The sequence below is a fragment of the Stegostoma tigrinum genome, chromosome 2, assembly GCF_030684315.1.
Source record: "Stegostoma tigrinum isolate sSteTig4 chromosome 2, sSteTig4.hap1, whole genome shotgun sequence".
NCBI lineage: Eukaryota > Metazoa > Chordata > Chondrichthyes > Orectolobiformes > Stegostomatidae > Stegostoma > Stegostoma tigrinum.
The window spans coordinates 116,317,310-116,334,177 of NC_081355.1; the positions used below are offsets into that span (position 1 = coordinate 116,317,310).

The 16,868-nt window shown below is 43.6% G+C and overlaps 1 protein-coding gene across 4 annotated transcripts in view; it reads left to right on the forward strand.

The window, feature by feature from the left end:
- Positions 1-16,868, forward strand: part of malrd1 (MAM and LDL receptor class A domain containing 1) — a 414,264-nt gene that overhangs the window by 98,443 nt on the left and 298,953 nt on the right. For all 4 annotated transcript variants that reach the window (XM_048551253.2, XM_059638768.1, XM_059638771.1 and 1 more), the window contains 2 exons: positions 1,815-1,921; positions 13,012-13,185. In XM_048551253.2, coding sequence (XP_048407210.2) covers positions 1,815-1,921; positions 13,012-13,185 — 281 coding nt within the window. The remainder of the gene's footprint in view (positions 1-1,814; positions 1,922-13,011; positions 13,186-16,868) is intronic.

Consider the following 16,868-nt stretch of genomic DNA (forward strand, 5'->3'; position numbering starts at 1 on the left):
CTTGATGTGGAAAGTCATCCTGGGGCCTGGGATGGGGGTGAGGGAGGAGGTATGGGGGCAGGTGTAGCACTTCCTGCGGTTGCAAGGGAAGGTGCCGGGTGTGGTGGGGTTAGAGGGAAGTGTGGAGCAGACAAGGAAGTCACAGAAAGAGTGGTCTCTCCGGAAGGCAGACAAGGGTGGGGATGGAAAAATGTCTTGGGTGGTGGGGTCAGATTGTAGATGGCGGAAGTGCCGGAGGACGATGTGTTGTATGCGGAGGTTGGTGGGGTGATATGTGAGGACGAGGGAGGTTCTCTTGGGGCGGTTATTGCGGGGGCGGGGTGTGCGGGATGTGCTGCGGGAAATGTGGGACACACGGTCAAGGGATGACCAGAATGAAATATGACTTGTTAGGCAATTTTTCTTCTTCATATCTAATGTTGCAGCCTTTCGCTGAAGCATAAGCATGCAAGCCTGTAGGTTTGATTTTAATAATAAAACAGCAGTTTATTACACTTAAGAAATAACATAAAATAAGCCAAATCAAGTGATCCAAACATAACACAGTTTGAAAAATTTAAAAACACATGGCAAAACCTTATTTATCTACCACCCAACACCATCACTTTACAGGCGATCCAGAGAAATTTTTCTACCTTGTCTAATCTGTAGATTTTGTTGAACTACATTTTCACAGATCTTGCCGTCTGAGATAAAAGGCCTTTTTTATAAGATTGGGTGGCAAGGTGCCTCAGTAGTTAGCACTGCAGCCTCACAGCACCAGGCTCCGGGCTCGATTCCACCCTCAGGTGACTGTCTGTGTAGAGTTTGCACGTTCTCCACGTGTCTGCGTGGGTTTCCTCTGGGAGTTTGCAGGTTCTTCCCGCAGTTCAAAGATGTGCAAGTTCGGTGGATTGGCCATACAAAATTGCCTGTAATGGATTAGCCATGGGAAATACAGGGATAAGGTGGGGGAAAATCTGGGTGGGATGCTGTTCAGAGAGTTGGTGTGGACTTGATGGACTGAATGGCCTTTTTCCACACGTAGGTATTCTTTGATTTCCTTAAACACTTACACAACTGAGATCTTAGACATTCTGAGCATTGTATACCTAAAGCAGATTTCTAACCAAACACTCCTGTTCAGGAAGCTTTCACAAACTGAATTCCTTATCCTAAGGTAATTTATTCCCTTAAATACTCGAAACAATATGCTTTTCTAGGAGAATCTGTATTTGTACTTGACTTCATCACATCTCCCTCAAACTGAACTAAATATAAAACTTAGATTCTGCTGCTCCGAACCCTTAATGTTTTATTTTTCTTGTCGCAACCCTCCACAACATAAACAAATTTTAATAAACACTCTATTTTTTACCTGGTGTCTGACACACGTTAGTTTAATGTCATGTTTCAGTAAAGATCAACTTAATTAATTTTTAAACATCTTCACAAAAATGGTTCAACACTCATAAACCACTAGTTTTAAATCCAAATTCTAGAATAAGTAATAAATAATGTTTCTAAATCACACACCTTTCATTAAAGTTGGGTGTATCCTCTGGAATCTGCAATTCACCCTTCTCTCCCACCCCACCGACTCTTAACAACCTTCTTTGACAGTAAGACAAGAATCCAAGCCTTCGTGCCTCGTACAGTTTGATAAAGTTACCAATTGCAATGTGTGAAATTTAATGGAAACTTCCATGTTTGTGTTCACCCTGCAGTATTTCAAAATCGAGGATGGGCAGAAATGCATTCATAAGAAAAGAAATGTATATGAACTGAATAACTTTAAAATGAAGTAATTGCTTTTGCATTCTCTTATATGATAGGAAGGTTCATCTATTTCAAAGCAACTTCAGCTCATAAATCGGTGCATACAATTGAACTTAGCATTCCTGTTTTGAAGAACCAGTTGGTCAAGGGTCTTCCATGTCAGGTAATTATATATTCATGGTTTCTAGAAAGTAATTTGTTTAAATATGGAGGCTAATGAGAAGAAAATAAAACAAATACTGTCACTTTGAATTCTGAAGAGTCTGTTGGCTTGACATGCCCCTTACAGATTTTATAGCAGATGGTAGTGGCAATTTATCTCTCCTACCTCTTGTCATTGCTGTTTTCTGGGGCTCCAGGTTTCATTACCATGCTGTATTTATGTTGGACAAGGGGATGAATTCCCATGAGACTTCTCTGCAGCTGATGTAACATTGGCAGAAATTTGTCCTTCAGCTTATTTTATGCCAAGGTTTGAGGCTGAGCTGGAGGAATCACAGAAAACTTCACATTTCATTCTTCTCATGGAGACAAATGTGTTAAATGCAATGACGGTGGATTACAATGGATCATTGAGAAATGATGACAGTCAACCAACAAGTCTGTTGTTCAAATTCACAATAATGTCAGCACATTAAGGACTGAGTTTAAAATGGCCATATTGTTATGGCAATCCCTGCAGCCTTTCTGGCTTCTCTAACTATCGGTTAGTTTGCAAACAAATAAGAGAAAGAGTAGTCAGTATGGCCCCTTAAATTTGCTGCATCATTCAATGTGATCATGATTGATCTTTGACCTCAACCCCAGTTTCCTTCCCTACTCCCATTTCAAAGTTATTTTGTTTTATTTGAACAATGATGTCATAGAGATGTACAGCACAGAAACAGACATTTTGGTCCAACTCACTCATGTCAACCCTAAATTACCCTAGTCCCATTTGCCAACATTTGGCCCATATCCCTCTGAGAAATGTACCCATCCAGATGCCTTTTGTATGTTGTAATTGTACCAGGGTCCACCACTTCCTCTGGCAGCTTGTTTCATACATGGCACCACCCTCTGCGTGAAAAAGTTGTCCCTTATGTCCCTTTTAAATCTTTCCTCTCTTACCGTAACCCTATGCCCTCTAGTTTTGGTCTCCCCTACCCTGGGAAAAAGACCTTCGCTATTTACTCTATCCATGCCCCTTGTGATTTTATAAACCTCTATAAGGTCACTCCTCAGCCTCCGACAATCCAGGGAAAATAGCCGCAGTCTATTCAGCTGCTCCCTGTGGCTCAAACTCTCCAATCCTTGCAACATCCTTGTAAGTCTTTTCAGAATCCTTTCAAGTTTCACCACATCCTTCCTATCACAGGGAGACCAGAATTGCATGTGGTATTCCAATAGTGTCCGAAGCAATGTTCTGTACAGCAGAAGCATGATCTCCCGAATCCTCTACTCAATGCACTGACCAATAAAGCCAAGCATACCAAACGTCTTCTCCATTATCCTATCATCCTGCGACTCAACTTTCAAGCAACTATGAACCTGCACTCCAAGGTCTCTTTGTTCTGCAACACTCACCAGGGCTTTACTGTTAAGTATATAAGTCCTGCTCTGACTTTCCTTACTAAAATGAAGTGCCTCCCATTTATCAAAATCAAATTCCATCTGCCACTCTTTGGCCGATTGGCACACCTGATCAAAATCCCATTTCATTCTGAGGTAACCTTCTTGCCTGTCCTCTACACCTGCAATTTTGATGTCATCTGCAAACTTACTAACCATACCTCCTATGTTCACATCCATATCATTTACATAAATGATAAAAAGGCAGTGGGCCCAGCACCGATCTTTGTGGCACACCACTGGTCACAGGCCTCCAGTAGAAAAGTACCCATCACCACCACTCTCAGCCTTCTTTCATCGAGCCAGTTCTATTCAAAAAACCCAATCATTTTTGTGAGACATGCTTTCCCATGCACAAAGCCATGTCAACATTTGTGCTATGTCATCTTGGATTCTCCAGCATCTGCAGTTCCCATTATCACTGATCCTTAGGGGACCAGGCAGCCATGTTGACTATCCCTAATCAGGTCTTCCCTTTGCAAATACATGTAAATCCTGTGCCTGAGGATTCCCTCCAACAACTTGCCCACTGATGTCACAATTAAGGCATGATATAAATTATTTCACAATCCTAGATAAAATAAACTTCACAGCCATCAAATGTCTGAACTTATTTAAATATAAGAATAGCACAAATGTTGAAAACTGAAAATTTCAGCTACTTTATGTAATAGAGTGTGAATGAGTACATACTGTACAAAACGACGGCTCAACTTGCGCAAAAATGGTGGTTAGTTGCCTGGCTACTGAAACCATCAATGTTATGTTGCAGATATCCTTTGAGATACTTGTTCACACTTCCGGTCAGATGCAGGATTTGACTGTAAATCTAAGAGAATAGCTCGAGTTTGAATCTTAAAAATGTGAACTAGAGCACTCGGGGGAGGCACAGACCTGGCTGCCTGGTCCCCTAAGGATCAGTGATAATGGGAACTGCAGACGCTGGAGAATCCAAGATAACAAAGTGTGGAGCTGGACTCCCACAGCTACCTAGAATACACCTCCTCCCACCCACCCTCCTGCAAAAATTCCATCCCCTTTTCCCAATTCCTCCGCCTCTGCTGCATCTGCTCCCAGGATGAGGCATTCCACTCCTGCACATCCCAGATGTCCACGTTCTTCAAGGACCGCAACTCTCCCCCCGCAGTGTTCGAGAACGCCCTTGACCACGTCTCCCGCATTTCCCGCAACACATCCCTCACACCCCGCCCCCGCCACAACCGCCCCCAGAGGATCCCCCTCATTCTCACATACCACCCCACCAACCTCTGGATACAATGCATCATCCTCCGACACTTCTGCCATCTACAATCCGACCCCACCACCCAAGACATTTTTCCATCCCCACCCTTGTCTGCCTTCCAGAGAGACCACTCTCTCCGTGACTCCCTTGTCGGCTCCACACTCCCCTCCAACCCCACCACACCTGGCACCTTCACCTGCAACCGCAGGAAGTGCTACACTTGCCCCCACACCTTCTCCCTCACCCCCATCCCAGGCCCCAAGATAACCTTCCATGTCAAGCAGATGTTCACCTGCACATCTGCCAATGTGGTATATTGTATCCATTGTACCCGGTGTGGCTTCCTCTACATTGGGGAAACCAAACGGAGGCTTGGGGACCGCCTTGCAGAACACCTTCGCTCGGTTCGCAACAAACAACTGCACCTCCCAGTCGCGAACCATTTCAACTCCCCCTCCCATTCCTCAGACAACATGTCCATCCTGGGCCTCCTCCAGTGCCACAATGATGACACCCGAAGGTTGCAAGAACAGCAACTCATATTCCGCTTGGGAATCCTGCAGCCCAAAGGTATCAATGTGGACTTCACAAGCTTCAAAATCTCCCCTTCCACCAGTGCATCCCAAAACCAGCCCAGTTCGTCCCCTCCCCCCACTGCATCCCAAAAGTAGCCAAGCCTGTCTCCGCTTCCCTACCCTGTTCTTCCTCTCACCCATCCCTTAATCCCACCTCAAGCCGCACCTCCATTTCCTACCTACCACCTCATCCTGCCTCCTTGACCTGTCCGTCTTCCCTGGACTGATCTATCCCCTCCCTACCTCCTCACCTATACGCTCCTCTCTACCTATCTTCTTTTCTCTCCATCTTCGGTCCACCTACCCCTCTCTCCCTATTTATTCCAGTTCCCTCACCCCATCCCCCTCTCTGATGAAGGGTCTAGGCTGAAAACGTCAGCTTTTGTGCTCCTGAGATGCTGCTTGGCCTGCTGTCTTTATCCAGCTCCACACTTTGTTATCTTAGTCCCCTGTGGATTAAGCTTTCGCACTACATTTATAAACTTGATTCAAATTTCAGAATCCCTTTGTTGACTATTTGTTCTTGTAGAGATTATCTGTACAGTCAGAATTTTTCTGATTTAAATCATTGCTTTATCTTACCTTACTGATAATCATTCTTCAAGCACTTGAGAGGCATGAGCATGTCCTCTACAATCATGAAATGTAAGCTCATTCCTTCTAAACTGAATATTAAATGACAATATTGCAAAAGTGAGGATGATAATAAGGACATGCTTAAAATATACCAGGAAGCAGCTGATGGTTCTTGGAATACACATTTACAGGTTTCCCCCCCTCTCTCTCTCTCTCCCTACCCATAACCTTACTTTGATGGTTTGCCTTGCTATAATGTGCTTTACATGTAAATATGTAATTGGCTACATGGGTAACTTACTGGTGGTAGTTAGTGTATAAAAACAAAACAAAATTGTCACGGTGATTAGGGGGAGAAAAATCTGCTCAGTTGTCTGTGATGACACTTCTGAAAGGAAGAAAAAGAAGAAAGAAAATGATGGGGATGGATTAGAGTCATGAATGTCTCTGCCTTTACCACCCTTATAGGCAGTGAGTTCCAGATTCCCAATACATTCTGGGTGAAAATATTTAACCTCGCATTCCCTCTAAATCTCCTGTCTCTGATCTTAAATTTTGTCTCCTGATCATTAAACCTTCAACTAAGGGGAAAGTTTCTTCCCATCTATCCTATCTATGTCCTTCATAATTTTATACATCTCATTCATAAAGATCAAAGGACAGGATCACGCCCTCTGGCCTACCAAGCCTCCACCAACACGCAATGCCTTCCTAAAGCCAAACCCTTTTGCCTCTAGGTGGCCTGTATCCCTCTATTCCCTGCCTACTCCTGGATCTGTCAAGATGCCTCTTAAATGTTGCTATTGCACATGCTTCTATCACCTCTGGCAGCACATTTCAGGTACTTACCACTGACTGTAAAAGAAAACTTGCATCTCACACCACCTTTAAATTTTCTCCCTTTTTTTTACCTTAACCTATATCCTCGAGCAATTGACATTTCTACCCTGGGAAAAAGACTCAAACTATCCATTGTATCTGTGCCTATCGTAATTTTGTAAAATTCTATCAGGCTGCCCCTCAGCCTCTGATATTCAAGTGAAAACAAACCAATTTTGCCCAATCTCTTGTCATAGCTCACACCGTCCAAACTAGGCAACATCCTGGTCAACAATTTCCATGCCCTCTCCAAATCCTCCACAACATTCTGGCAGTGTGGCAACTGGAACTGGATGCAACATTCCAAATGTGACCTCACCAAATGACTTGCCAATTTTTGCACACTATACGCTGACCAATAAAGGCAAGCATGCCACATGCCTTCCAACCACCTTTTCCAGTTGCACTGCTACTTTCAGGGAAGTGTGGACCTGTACACTTGGACCCTGCTGTATGTTAATGCTTTAAGGGTTCCAACATTTACTGAATACTTCCCTCATGCACTAGGCCTTCCAAAATGCATTATCCTGCATTTCCTCATTTGAAATTCCATCTGCCATTTCTCTGCCCAAGTCTGCGGTCTATGTATATTCTACTGTTTCCTCTGGCAATCCTCACCATCTGTATCTCCCCCAATCTTTGTGTTGTCCACAAACTAACTAATCAGGCAACGTACATTCTCCTCCAAGTCAATTTTGCGTTCTAAATAACAGGGGGCCCTGCACTGCTCCCTATGGAACACCACATGTCACAGCCCACCAATGTAAAGACACCCTACCCCCTTTACTTTCTGTCTTCTTTGTCACAGCCAGTTCTGTATCCATCTTCCCAGCTCACTGTGGATCTCATGTGACTTCAACTTCTGTATCAGCTTGCCATGAGTGATCGTGTCCAGATCAATAATATCCACCGCTCTGACCTCTTTAGTCACTTCCTCAATAAACTCAATCAAATTTGTGAGACCTGGCCTCCCCAGCACAAAGCCATGCCACCTATCACTAATAAGTCCATATTTTACCAATTGTGAGTAAATCCTGTCCTTAAGAATCTTCTCCAACAATTTCCCTACTACTGATGTAAGGCTAATTGGTCTATCATTTCCCAGATTATCGTGCCCTTTTTTAACAAAGGAATATCACTGACTATCTCTCAGGTCCTCTGGGACCTTGTCCATGACTAAAGAGGTTACAAAGATTTTGTACAACTCTCCAGCAATTTTCTCTCTGCCCTCCCTCAGTACTCTGGGATAAATCCCATCTGGTCCTGGGACTTCACTACCTTAACGCTTTTCCAATCACCTAGCACCACCTCCTTTTTTATGTTGGCATTGTAAGGTGGGGCAAAAATCCCCATCAGTTTATGGGCATAGCCTGGATTTAAAACCCCTCTGAAGGCAAAAGTTGTGGAAATTAGCTGGATTAAATTCACTGAACTTTTGGGACTCAAGAAACCATGGGCAGCAACTGAACCAGAAGCAGGCTGGCTGGGACAGACTGAGTAACATAAAAAATAATAAATTGTGAAGCTGGATGAAGCAGCATCTCAGGAGCACAAAAGCTGACGTTTCGGGCCTAGACCCTTCATCAGAGAGGGGGATGGGGAGAGGGAACTGGAATAAATAGGGAGAGAGGGGGAGGCGGACCGAAGATGGAGAGAAAAGAAGATAGGTGGAGAGGAGAGTATAGGTGGGGAGGTAGGGAAGGGATAGGTCAGTCCCCTCCCCCCACCACATCCCAAAACCAGCCCAGTTTGTCCCCTCCCCCCACTGCATCCCAAAACCAGCCCAGCCTGTCTCTGCTTCCCTAACCTGTTCTTCCTCTCACCCATCCCTTCCTCCCACCCCAAGCTGCACCTCTATTTCCTACCTACTAACCTCATCCCACCTCCTTGACCTGTCCGTCTTCCCCGGACTGACCTATCCCTTCCCTACCCCCCCACCTATACTCTCCTCTCCACCTATCTTCTTTTCTCTCCATCTTCCGTCCGCCTCCCCCTCTCTCCCTATTTATTCCAGTTCCATCTCCCCATCCCCCTGTATGATGAAGGGTTTAGGCCCGAAACGTCAGCTTTTGTGCTCCTGAGATGCTGCTTGGCCTGCTGTCTTCATCCAGCTTCACACTTTGTTATCTTGGATTCTCCAGCATCTGCAGTTCCCATTATTTCTGAGTAACATACAAGCCCAGAGGCAGTTGTCTGGATAGGGGTTAGCTTGCAGAAACTAAAGGAAAACTCCTGTTCATGTCCCAGCTAAAAACAATGCAAGCCTGTCTGCGGGAATCAAGCATTTTCAGGAAACTTCAGACCCCTTTGGAACCTACAGATGTATAAAACCATTCAATTAATTCCCAGTCAGAGCTCAGAAACAAGAACACTGAGCCATTGTGCTACATGCAAACCTGTTTCACCTTGGATGTTAAAAAAAACATTCGCACCACTATGCGAAACTGAACAAGATACACATCTGAGGGAAATGCTGGACATTCCAAAAACCATCAAAACCATTCACCTCAGTTGATAAATGATTCACACCTGCTCCAGTGCTCAAGAATAATAAAATGTGAGGCTGGATGAACACAGCAGGCCAAGCAGCATCTCAGGAGCACAAAAGCTGACGTTTCGGGAAGGGTCTAGGCCCGAAACGTCAGCTTTTGTGCTCCTGAGATGCTGCTTGGCCTGCTGTGTTCATCCAGCCTCACATTTTATTATCCTGGAATTCTCTAGCATCTGCAGTTCCCATTACCCCAGTGCTCAAGAAGCCCATTCAGCCCGGAGAGGAGGAACAATAGCTCAAAGATTTAGCAGGAGATAAGGGGGGAGGGGCTGCTGGTAGGTATAACTGGAGATCCTGAGCCCAGGACAGCAGTGTAGGAAAGACAAGTGAGTGAAGGAATAAGAGGAGGAAAGAAAGAGAGCAAGAGTACCAAGAGATAATGGGAACTGCAGATGCTGGAGAATCCGAGATAACAAGCTGTGGGGCTGGATGAACACAGCAGGCCAACCAGCATCTTAGGAGCAGGAAAGCTGATGTTTTGGGCCTAGAGCCTTCAGTCCTGTAATGTAAGTGGGGCACTGCAAGTTTGGGGTCCGTGAGACCGGCACTGAGATACCAACCATTGAACACCAGCAAATAACTACGAACTTCCGCTCGACTCTGGAGGCAACCGAGACATGAAACATCAACTGGGGCAACACCAGTCGCATTCACCACCATTCACAACAACAACCCGCTCACATAGACCACCAAGGGAAGAAAGAAAACCTGAGGTCCTCACTGCTCTGTTCCCATGCATCTACCCACATCAGCGGACACCAGGAGACTGACTGTGACTGGTTCCTCGCAGAGTCTCAGCTATGGAAAGAGATTATGGACAAGAGCCAGATAAAATCACATTTCACACCAGGAGTGAACCTAAGATTATCGAGAACCTCCAACCCAGCTTGTCTAGTCTTAGATAAGGGAAGGTGGGGTTCGGGAGGGCCAACAGTGTAGGGTACCCCTCAGGAAGGGAAGTGGAATAGGAATCTAGGTTACTGGGTCGCTATCTCTCTCTCTTTTCTCTAATAGTATAAGTAACAGTCACCCACTGCGTCTATTTACTCACAGTATTACATCTTAGCTGCAAGGCTTAAGTGAGGGTTAAGTTAACTGGGAGACAAAGTCTCACTCAGAGACAGGCCGGTTCTAATCTTGATATTCACTTCCTTGTTTTCTGTAAATGTATTAAATTTGACTTGCTTGTTCCATAAAATCAGAGTTTTCTTTTCCTCTGAAACAGCTGCCTCCTGTGTTTTTGCACCACACCGCATTCCTTACTTAAGCCCAGTGTCAGAACCAGGGAGCGGGTGAAGAGCGAACCCAGCAGCACTCCCTACAACTTGCCCTAGAATATCAACGTACCCCTCTCTAGGCTCAAAATCCATCATGTCCTTATCCTTTGTGAATACTGAAGCAAAGTATTCATTAAGGATCTCAGCCAATTTCTCCGGCTCCGTGCACAAATTCACTCCTTTTGTCTTGAGTGGACTTACACTTTCCCTAGCTACCCTCTTGCTCCTTATATCGGTATAAAAAGCTTTGGCATTTTCCTTAATCCTATTTGCTAATGTCATTTCATGGCCCCTCTTAGCCTTCCTAACTCTTTGTTCCCTCTTCAATCATGATCCCCTTCAGTTTCCTGTGGTCCAAGGAAAACAAGCCCAGTCTATCCAATCTCTCTTCAAAACCAAAACTCTCCCGCACAATCAGCGTCCTGCTAAATCTTCTCTCTGCACCCCGGCTAGGACAATCATATCCATCCAATAATGTAGATTCCAGAACTGCACACAATCTCTTAGGAAGGGGAAAGAGCAAATCAGTGCTTGTATTGAGTAAGCAATATAAATAAATAGTTTTGTTTGGAAGACAGAGATAACACTTTGTGAAGTTGGATGAACACAGCTGGCCAAGCAGCATCAGAGGAGTAGGAAAGCTTGACGTTTTGGGTTGCAACCTTCTTCAGAAATGGGGAAGGGGAAGGGGATTCTGAAATAAATAGGGAGAGAGGAGGAGGCAGAGAGAAGATGGATAAAGGAGAAGATAGGGTGAGAGGAGACAGACAGGTCAAAGAGGCGGGGTTAGAGCCAATGATGGTGAATGTAGGTGGGGAGTTAGGGTGGGATAGGTCAGTCCAGAGAGGATGGACAGGTCGGGGGGGGGTGGGTGATGAGGTTCATGGGTGGGGGTGGGGCTTGAGGTTGGGGGGGAATGGTTAGGGAGGTGGGGACTAGCTGGGCTGGTTTTGGCATGTGGTCGAGGGAGGGGAGATTTTGAAGCTCGTGAAGTCCACATTGATACCCTTGGGCTGCAAGGTTCCCAAGTGAAATATGAGATGCTGTTCCTGCATCTTTTGGGTGGTGTCATTGTGGCACTGCAGGAGGCCCAGGATGGACATGTCGTCTGAGGAGTTTGTGGGGGGGGGGGAGTTGAGGAATTGAAATGGTTCGCGACTGGGAGGTACAGTTGTTTGTTGTGAACTGTTTGTTTAGAAGACACACTGATTCCTGCTTAGGTATATCGGTGAGTATGGATGAGCAGTAGTTAACATCAAGTGGAGATAAAGTGAACAAGAAACCACAATAGCAAGGTGATCTTATTAATTCTGCAAGGTGAAGCTGCAACATGTGATGTATGCAATATAGGAAATGCTTCCATTCTTAAATTCCATTTTGTTCTCAGGAGAGTTTTAAATGAAATGGACCATAAATACTCGGGAATTTTTCACTGTTGTAATTTTAAATATTCTCAAACATTAAGTGTGTTCTATAAATAAAGTGATTTGCTCCATCTAAAATTGATGGAATATGAAATTGATAAAATAAGAAAATCCCATGAAATACTCAAGCTCAATCAGCAATAAATTTGTGGTCATCATCAGACTTGTCATTCCAGACATTTTTTTTTACATTGAATTCAAATTCCACTATCTGCTGTGGCAAGATTTGAACCTGGGTCCCCAGAACATTACTCAGGTCTCTGGATTAATTGTTGTCCAATAAAACAAGTAAGCCATCACCTTCCTGCCATTTTATGTCATATAAGCAAAAAATTCTGGAAATGCTCTGACGAGAGACAAAAACCAAGTTAAATTTTCAAGTCAACAGTAGAAATTTAAGAAATGTAATAGGAATTTAGCAGTTTAAATGTGCTACAACATTAAAAAGGGAAAGGTCCGTATGGAGGGTGGAAGATGGAGCCAGTAAATCACAAAAGGAACAAAGGATGCAGCTAGAAGATGTGTGATTGATAAAGAATTGCTATCCAGAAGCAAAACCAGAGTAAAATCAATCATGTATTGAAAACGAAACTAAACGGCAACAGAGTTCACGGTCTGAAATTCCTGAATTCAGTGTTGACTCTGGAAGGATGTCATGCTTAAATGACAGCAACAGTTTGCATGAGCTTTGCAGGAAAGGCGGAGTCAGCCAAAGACAAAGAGGCTGACAGGAGACTGACACGGCGAATTAAAATGGCAGTCTACCAGAGGCATGATTCATGTTTATGGACTGAAGAGAACAGTTCTGATCAATGATCAATTGATGATTTGGTGTAGTTTGTTTGGGTTCACAGGTAAAGACATTCCTTTCGTGACAAGAATGCAAGGTAGTGGTAGTGTCCCTAATTCCGAGCCAGGAGACCCGGTCTCAAGTCCGACTGCTCCAGAGATGTGTAATAACATTGCCCAACAGGTTGCTTATAAAATATCTACAAGTAATTACTCGAAAGATTCAGAAGACGTGTTGTGTGGTTCAGGAAATCTTCATTACACAGAGCATTTATTTCATTTAAAAATTAATCAATTATTCTAACAATTTTCTTCCACTTCCAATCAGTTACGGTTCTGGTACCAGATGACAGAAGGAGCTAACATGTCAGTACATATAATGACCACAGCTGGAGGCCAGATGAAAAGAGTTGCTGACCTTACTACACCAACTAAGAAAGTGTGGGCAGAACTAGAGGCTTCTGTGGAACCCCATGGAACAGACACTATGGTACCTTTCCAGGTGAGAAATGAGCATTACGGTATCTGGAATATACTGATAATTACAACTGCTCTTGCATTTACTGATTATGACAATCTGAATATTGTTTTAGTCAACAAGTCAAAAATTAGGAATTTAGGATTAGGAAGTGAGCTTGGAAATTTTTCAACACCGAATATTACACAGCTGTGAAATTAAATACCAGGCAATTCCATTGAAGCAGGCAGTGAACTGCGCTTAACAGACAACTGAATGCTTTCCTGAAGAGAGGAAAGACCAAGGGATATGGTGAAATGGATTACTTAAAGAAAATTTCTTTTTCTGTCTGTCTATCTATATTGCTACAGCTGATACATTTCACAAGTTAGCAGTAATCTTCATATACACACCTATGGGATTTAAACCATCTGCATAGTGTCAGGTTGGCCCAGTTCTTTTACATTCAAGCCCCACATCAGGGTTTGAGCTTGTAATTCATGAGGGCAGACCAATGCTCTGTTGAGAGTGCTGAATCTTTCAAAATACATCCTTATTACTTCGAGTTCTGAGTACTACACCTTAGGAAAGATATATTAACTTTGGAAAGTAGGTTTACCTGGGTGTTTATCTATGAAAGTGTACACTCTATATGCAACTTCTACAGTCTGCCAAGATCATCGTTTGCAAAAATCACGGAAGTTTTCCACAAATGTAGTCCCTGTGAATGGCAGGACTTTATTGTACAACACTGATAGCTGTTATGACAGTTTGCAAAAAAGGTGTCCTCTATCACTTTAAATGTCTATCTCTCTACTCTGAGTTTCTTGGATTGATGTAAGGACAGGCAAGTCCCTACATGCAGAATATTTTGAATGGTTTTTAAGCTTTGTTTGCATTAACAGTTTTGACCCTAAACCCTAATTTTAGCCAAATGTCTTTACAGGAATATCTTTGAAAGATCACACATTAAATATCATCTCTGAACCGCAGAATAGTCTTGAGAAGCAAAAGGCCTATTTTTGCTCCAAGTACGCATGAAAACAGGAATGCTATCTTGAATTCTTACTGAACTGAATGTGTGACTGGAATCAATTAAAAGCCAAATGGATTTGAAATAACATTTGATCTCCTTCTTTGAAATGTGAATTGGGAGAATATTAGAAATGAGGGAAAGCGTTAGAGGTATTCAATAGCTCTGTCAGCATTTGTAAAGAGAAAAAAAATTAAAATTTCATGCCAACTATGACTCTTGTACAGAACTGTAGGAACTCAGAGATGTGGTGGGTTTTAACCAGCTGAAGGAGGGGAGGGGTGACAATAGACAATAGACAATAGGTGCACGGGTAGGCCATTCGGCCCTTCGAGCGAGCACCACCTTTCATTATAATCATGGCTGAGCATCCACAATCAGTATCCTGTTCCTGCCTTATCCCCATAACCCTGATTCCACTATCTTTAAGAGCTCTATCCATCTCTTTCTTGAAAGTAAGAACAAAGGAAAGCTCTGGGATTGTGTACAGGCCAGGAGAGATGAAATCATTCATAGACTCAAAGGTATTCACAGCACAGAAGGAGATCGTTTGGTTCATGTCTGACTAATTAATTCCATATTCCAGCATTTGGTGCCCATAGCCCTGGAGGGTAGTACCTAAATACTGCTAAAATGCTACAAGAGTCTCTGACTCAGCTATATTTTCAGGCTGTGAGTTTCAGATTCCCAAGATTTGAGTGCTGCTGGATAGCATTTATTTCCCATTCCTAATTGCCATAAAGTAGCAAAGAGTTAAACACATTGCTGAGGATCTGGAGTCACATGTAAACCAGACCACATGAGGATGGCAGATTCCATTCCCTGAAAGGTATTAGTGAACTAGGTGGGTCTTAATGATAATCAACACACAAACACCATTAGACTAACTTTTAAAGCCAGATTTTGGTTGAATTCAAATTTCGTCATCTGCCACATTGGAATTCGAAACATGTGCCCAGATCACTAACCTGGGTTCTTGATTATTAGCCCAATAATGTTACCATGATGCCACTGTTCTCCCCAAAGCAACGAGTTCTCAACTCATCTCTTGGCCTTCTATCCTTTATCCTAAATCTAAGCCCCTGATTATTGACCCCTCTACTAGTGGAAAAGTGATTTCATATGCATATTATTCATGTCCCTCATAATTTCTTCTGTTAGGGCCCCTCTCAACCTCAAAGGAAAACAAACTGTAACCTATCTAAACTCTCTTTACACCTTAGACGCTCCTGCCTAATCAAGATCTTATTAAATATCTCCTGCAATGGGGTTAGAGTTAGGGTCAGGGTAATCATGATTTTCCTATAATGTGGTGAACAGAGCTACATGCCTATAGGATGTTCTGGTTATAGTTCAGCCAGCAAATGCATGCAGGAAGCAACTTGGCCAGTGCAAATCTGAAGTCTTGGTACTCAGAAGTTGAGGTGATTGGGCTGCCAATTGTTACATGGTGGAGATAATACCTGAAAGACAATACAGAGAGAAGCCTTTGTGATAACAAGTTGTAGATCAGGCCAGGCAGCATCAGAGGAGCAGGAAAGCTGATATTTTGGGTCTGGACCCTTCTTCATGTCAGTGGTTAGATGTGTGGAATGAAGATTGGCGCTTACCCAGTTGACAGGATGTGGGTTGTGTGGCATCCTCATAATGTGTGGGGAGACTCACCCTGAGCCATGCAGGCTCTCTCTGCAATGTTACAGGCTGTTTTCACCTGTAATGAGAGGAATGGAGGAATTAAGTGAGATAAAAATTGGTGGTACAGTTATTAGGGCAGCTGCAGGCAGGCTGAGCAACTGAGTAAGCAGTGCAAAGGATATGCTGGGTTAATGTTGTTGCAGCTTGGGGTTGGTAACGGTGAGTGGGGAAGATCTTACAGAAAATAATGAGAGTGGTAAAGCATGAGACTTAGTGGGAGCTTGATTCAGTAGCTGAGAGGAGAGTGAGGCTCTTTACTTTGGTTCAGTGGAAAAGGTCATTGACTTCCATGTCGAAGTATTGTCCATTTCTCCAGACTGTGTAGACAAATCTGACATGTGTGGTAACCTCGAACCAGGATGTCAGAGTCTGGTGGTCCCATGACCTCTGTCAGTACTCCAGGAAGAGGAGCCCTCGCCTTTGCACCACATCCACAAGCTTCCCTTTCTTTGACAACTTCTGGAAATGTCCTTGACAAAGCAGGACAACTTTGGAATGCAGCCTGTGATGCGGTTGTGCAGAAGCCTTTTAAAGGTGGCACGTGTACAAGGGAAGTCTGTTTTTCAACTGATATTTGCTGAATCATAGAATTATATAGTACAGAAGAGGCCTTCAGCCCATCAAGCCTGTAACACCAAAATTAAATGTACACTAGTCCCACTTCCCAGTACTAGCCCATAGCCTTGAATGTTATGACACTTCAAGTGCTCTTCGAAGTAGTTTTTAAAGGCTGTGAGGTTTCATGTCTCACCCATCCTCCCACAGTGCATTCTAGACCCACACTGCCTTCTGGGTGAAAAACAATCTTTCTCAAATCCCTTCTAAATTCCTTGCTTTCCACCTGAAAAAATGCACCCGCTTGTTATTGATAGCTGACTGAGTTGTAGCTGGGAATGATTATAAAGGTGCTGTGTAAATGCAATTTTTTCAACAAATAGTTGTAGAAAAACAGTGAGTTCACAATTGACAGTACTTGAATGTTTGCTTGTCTACTTCTTTC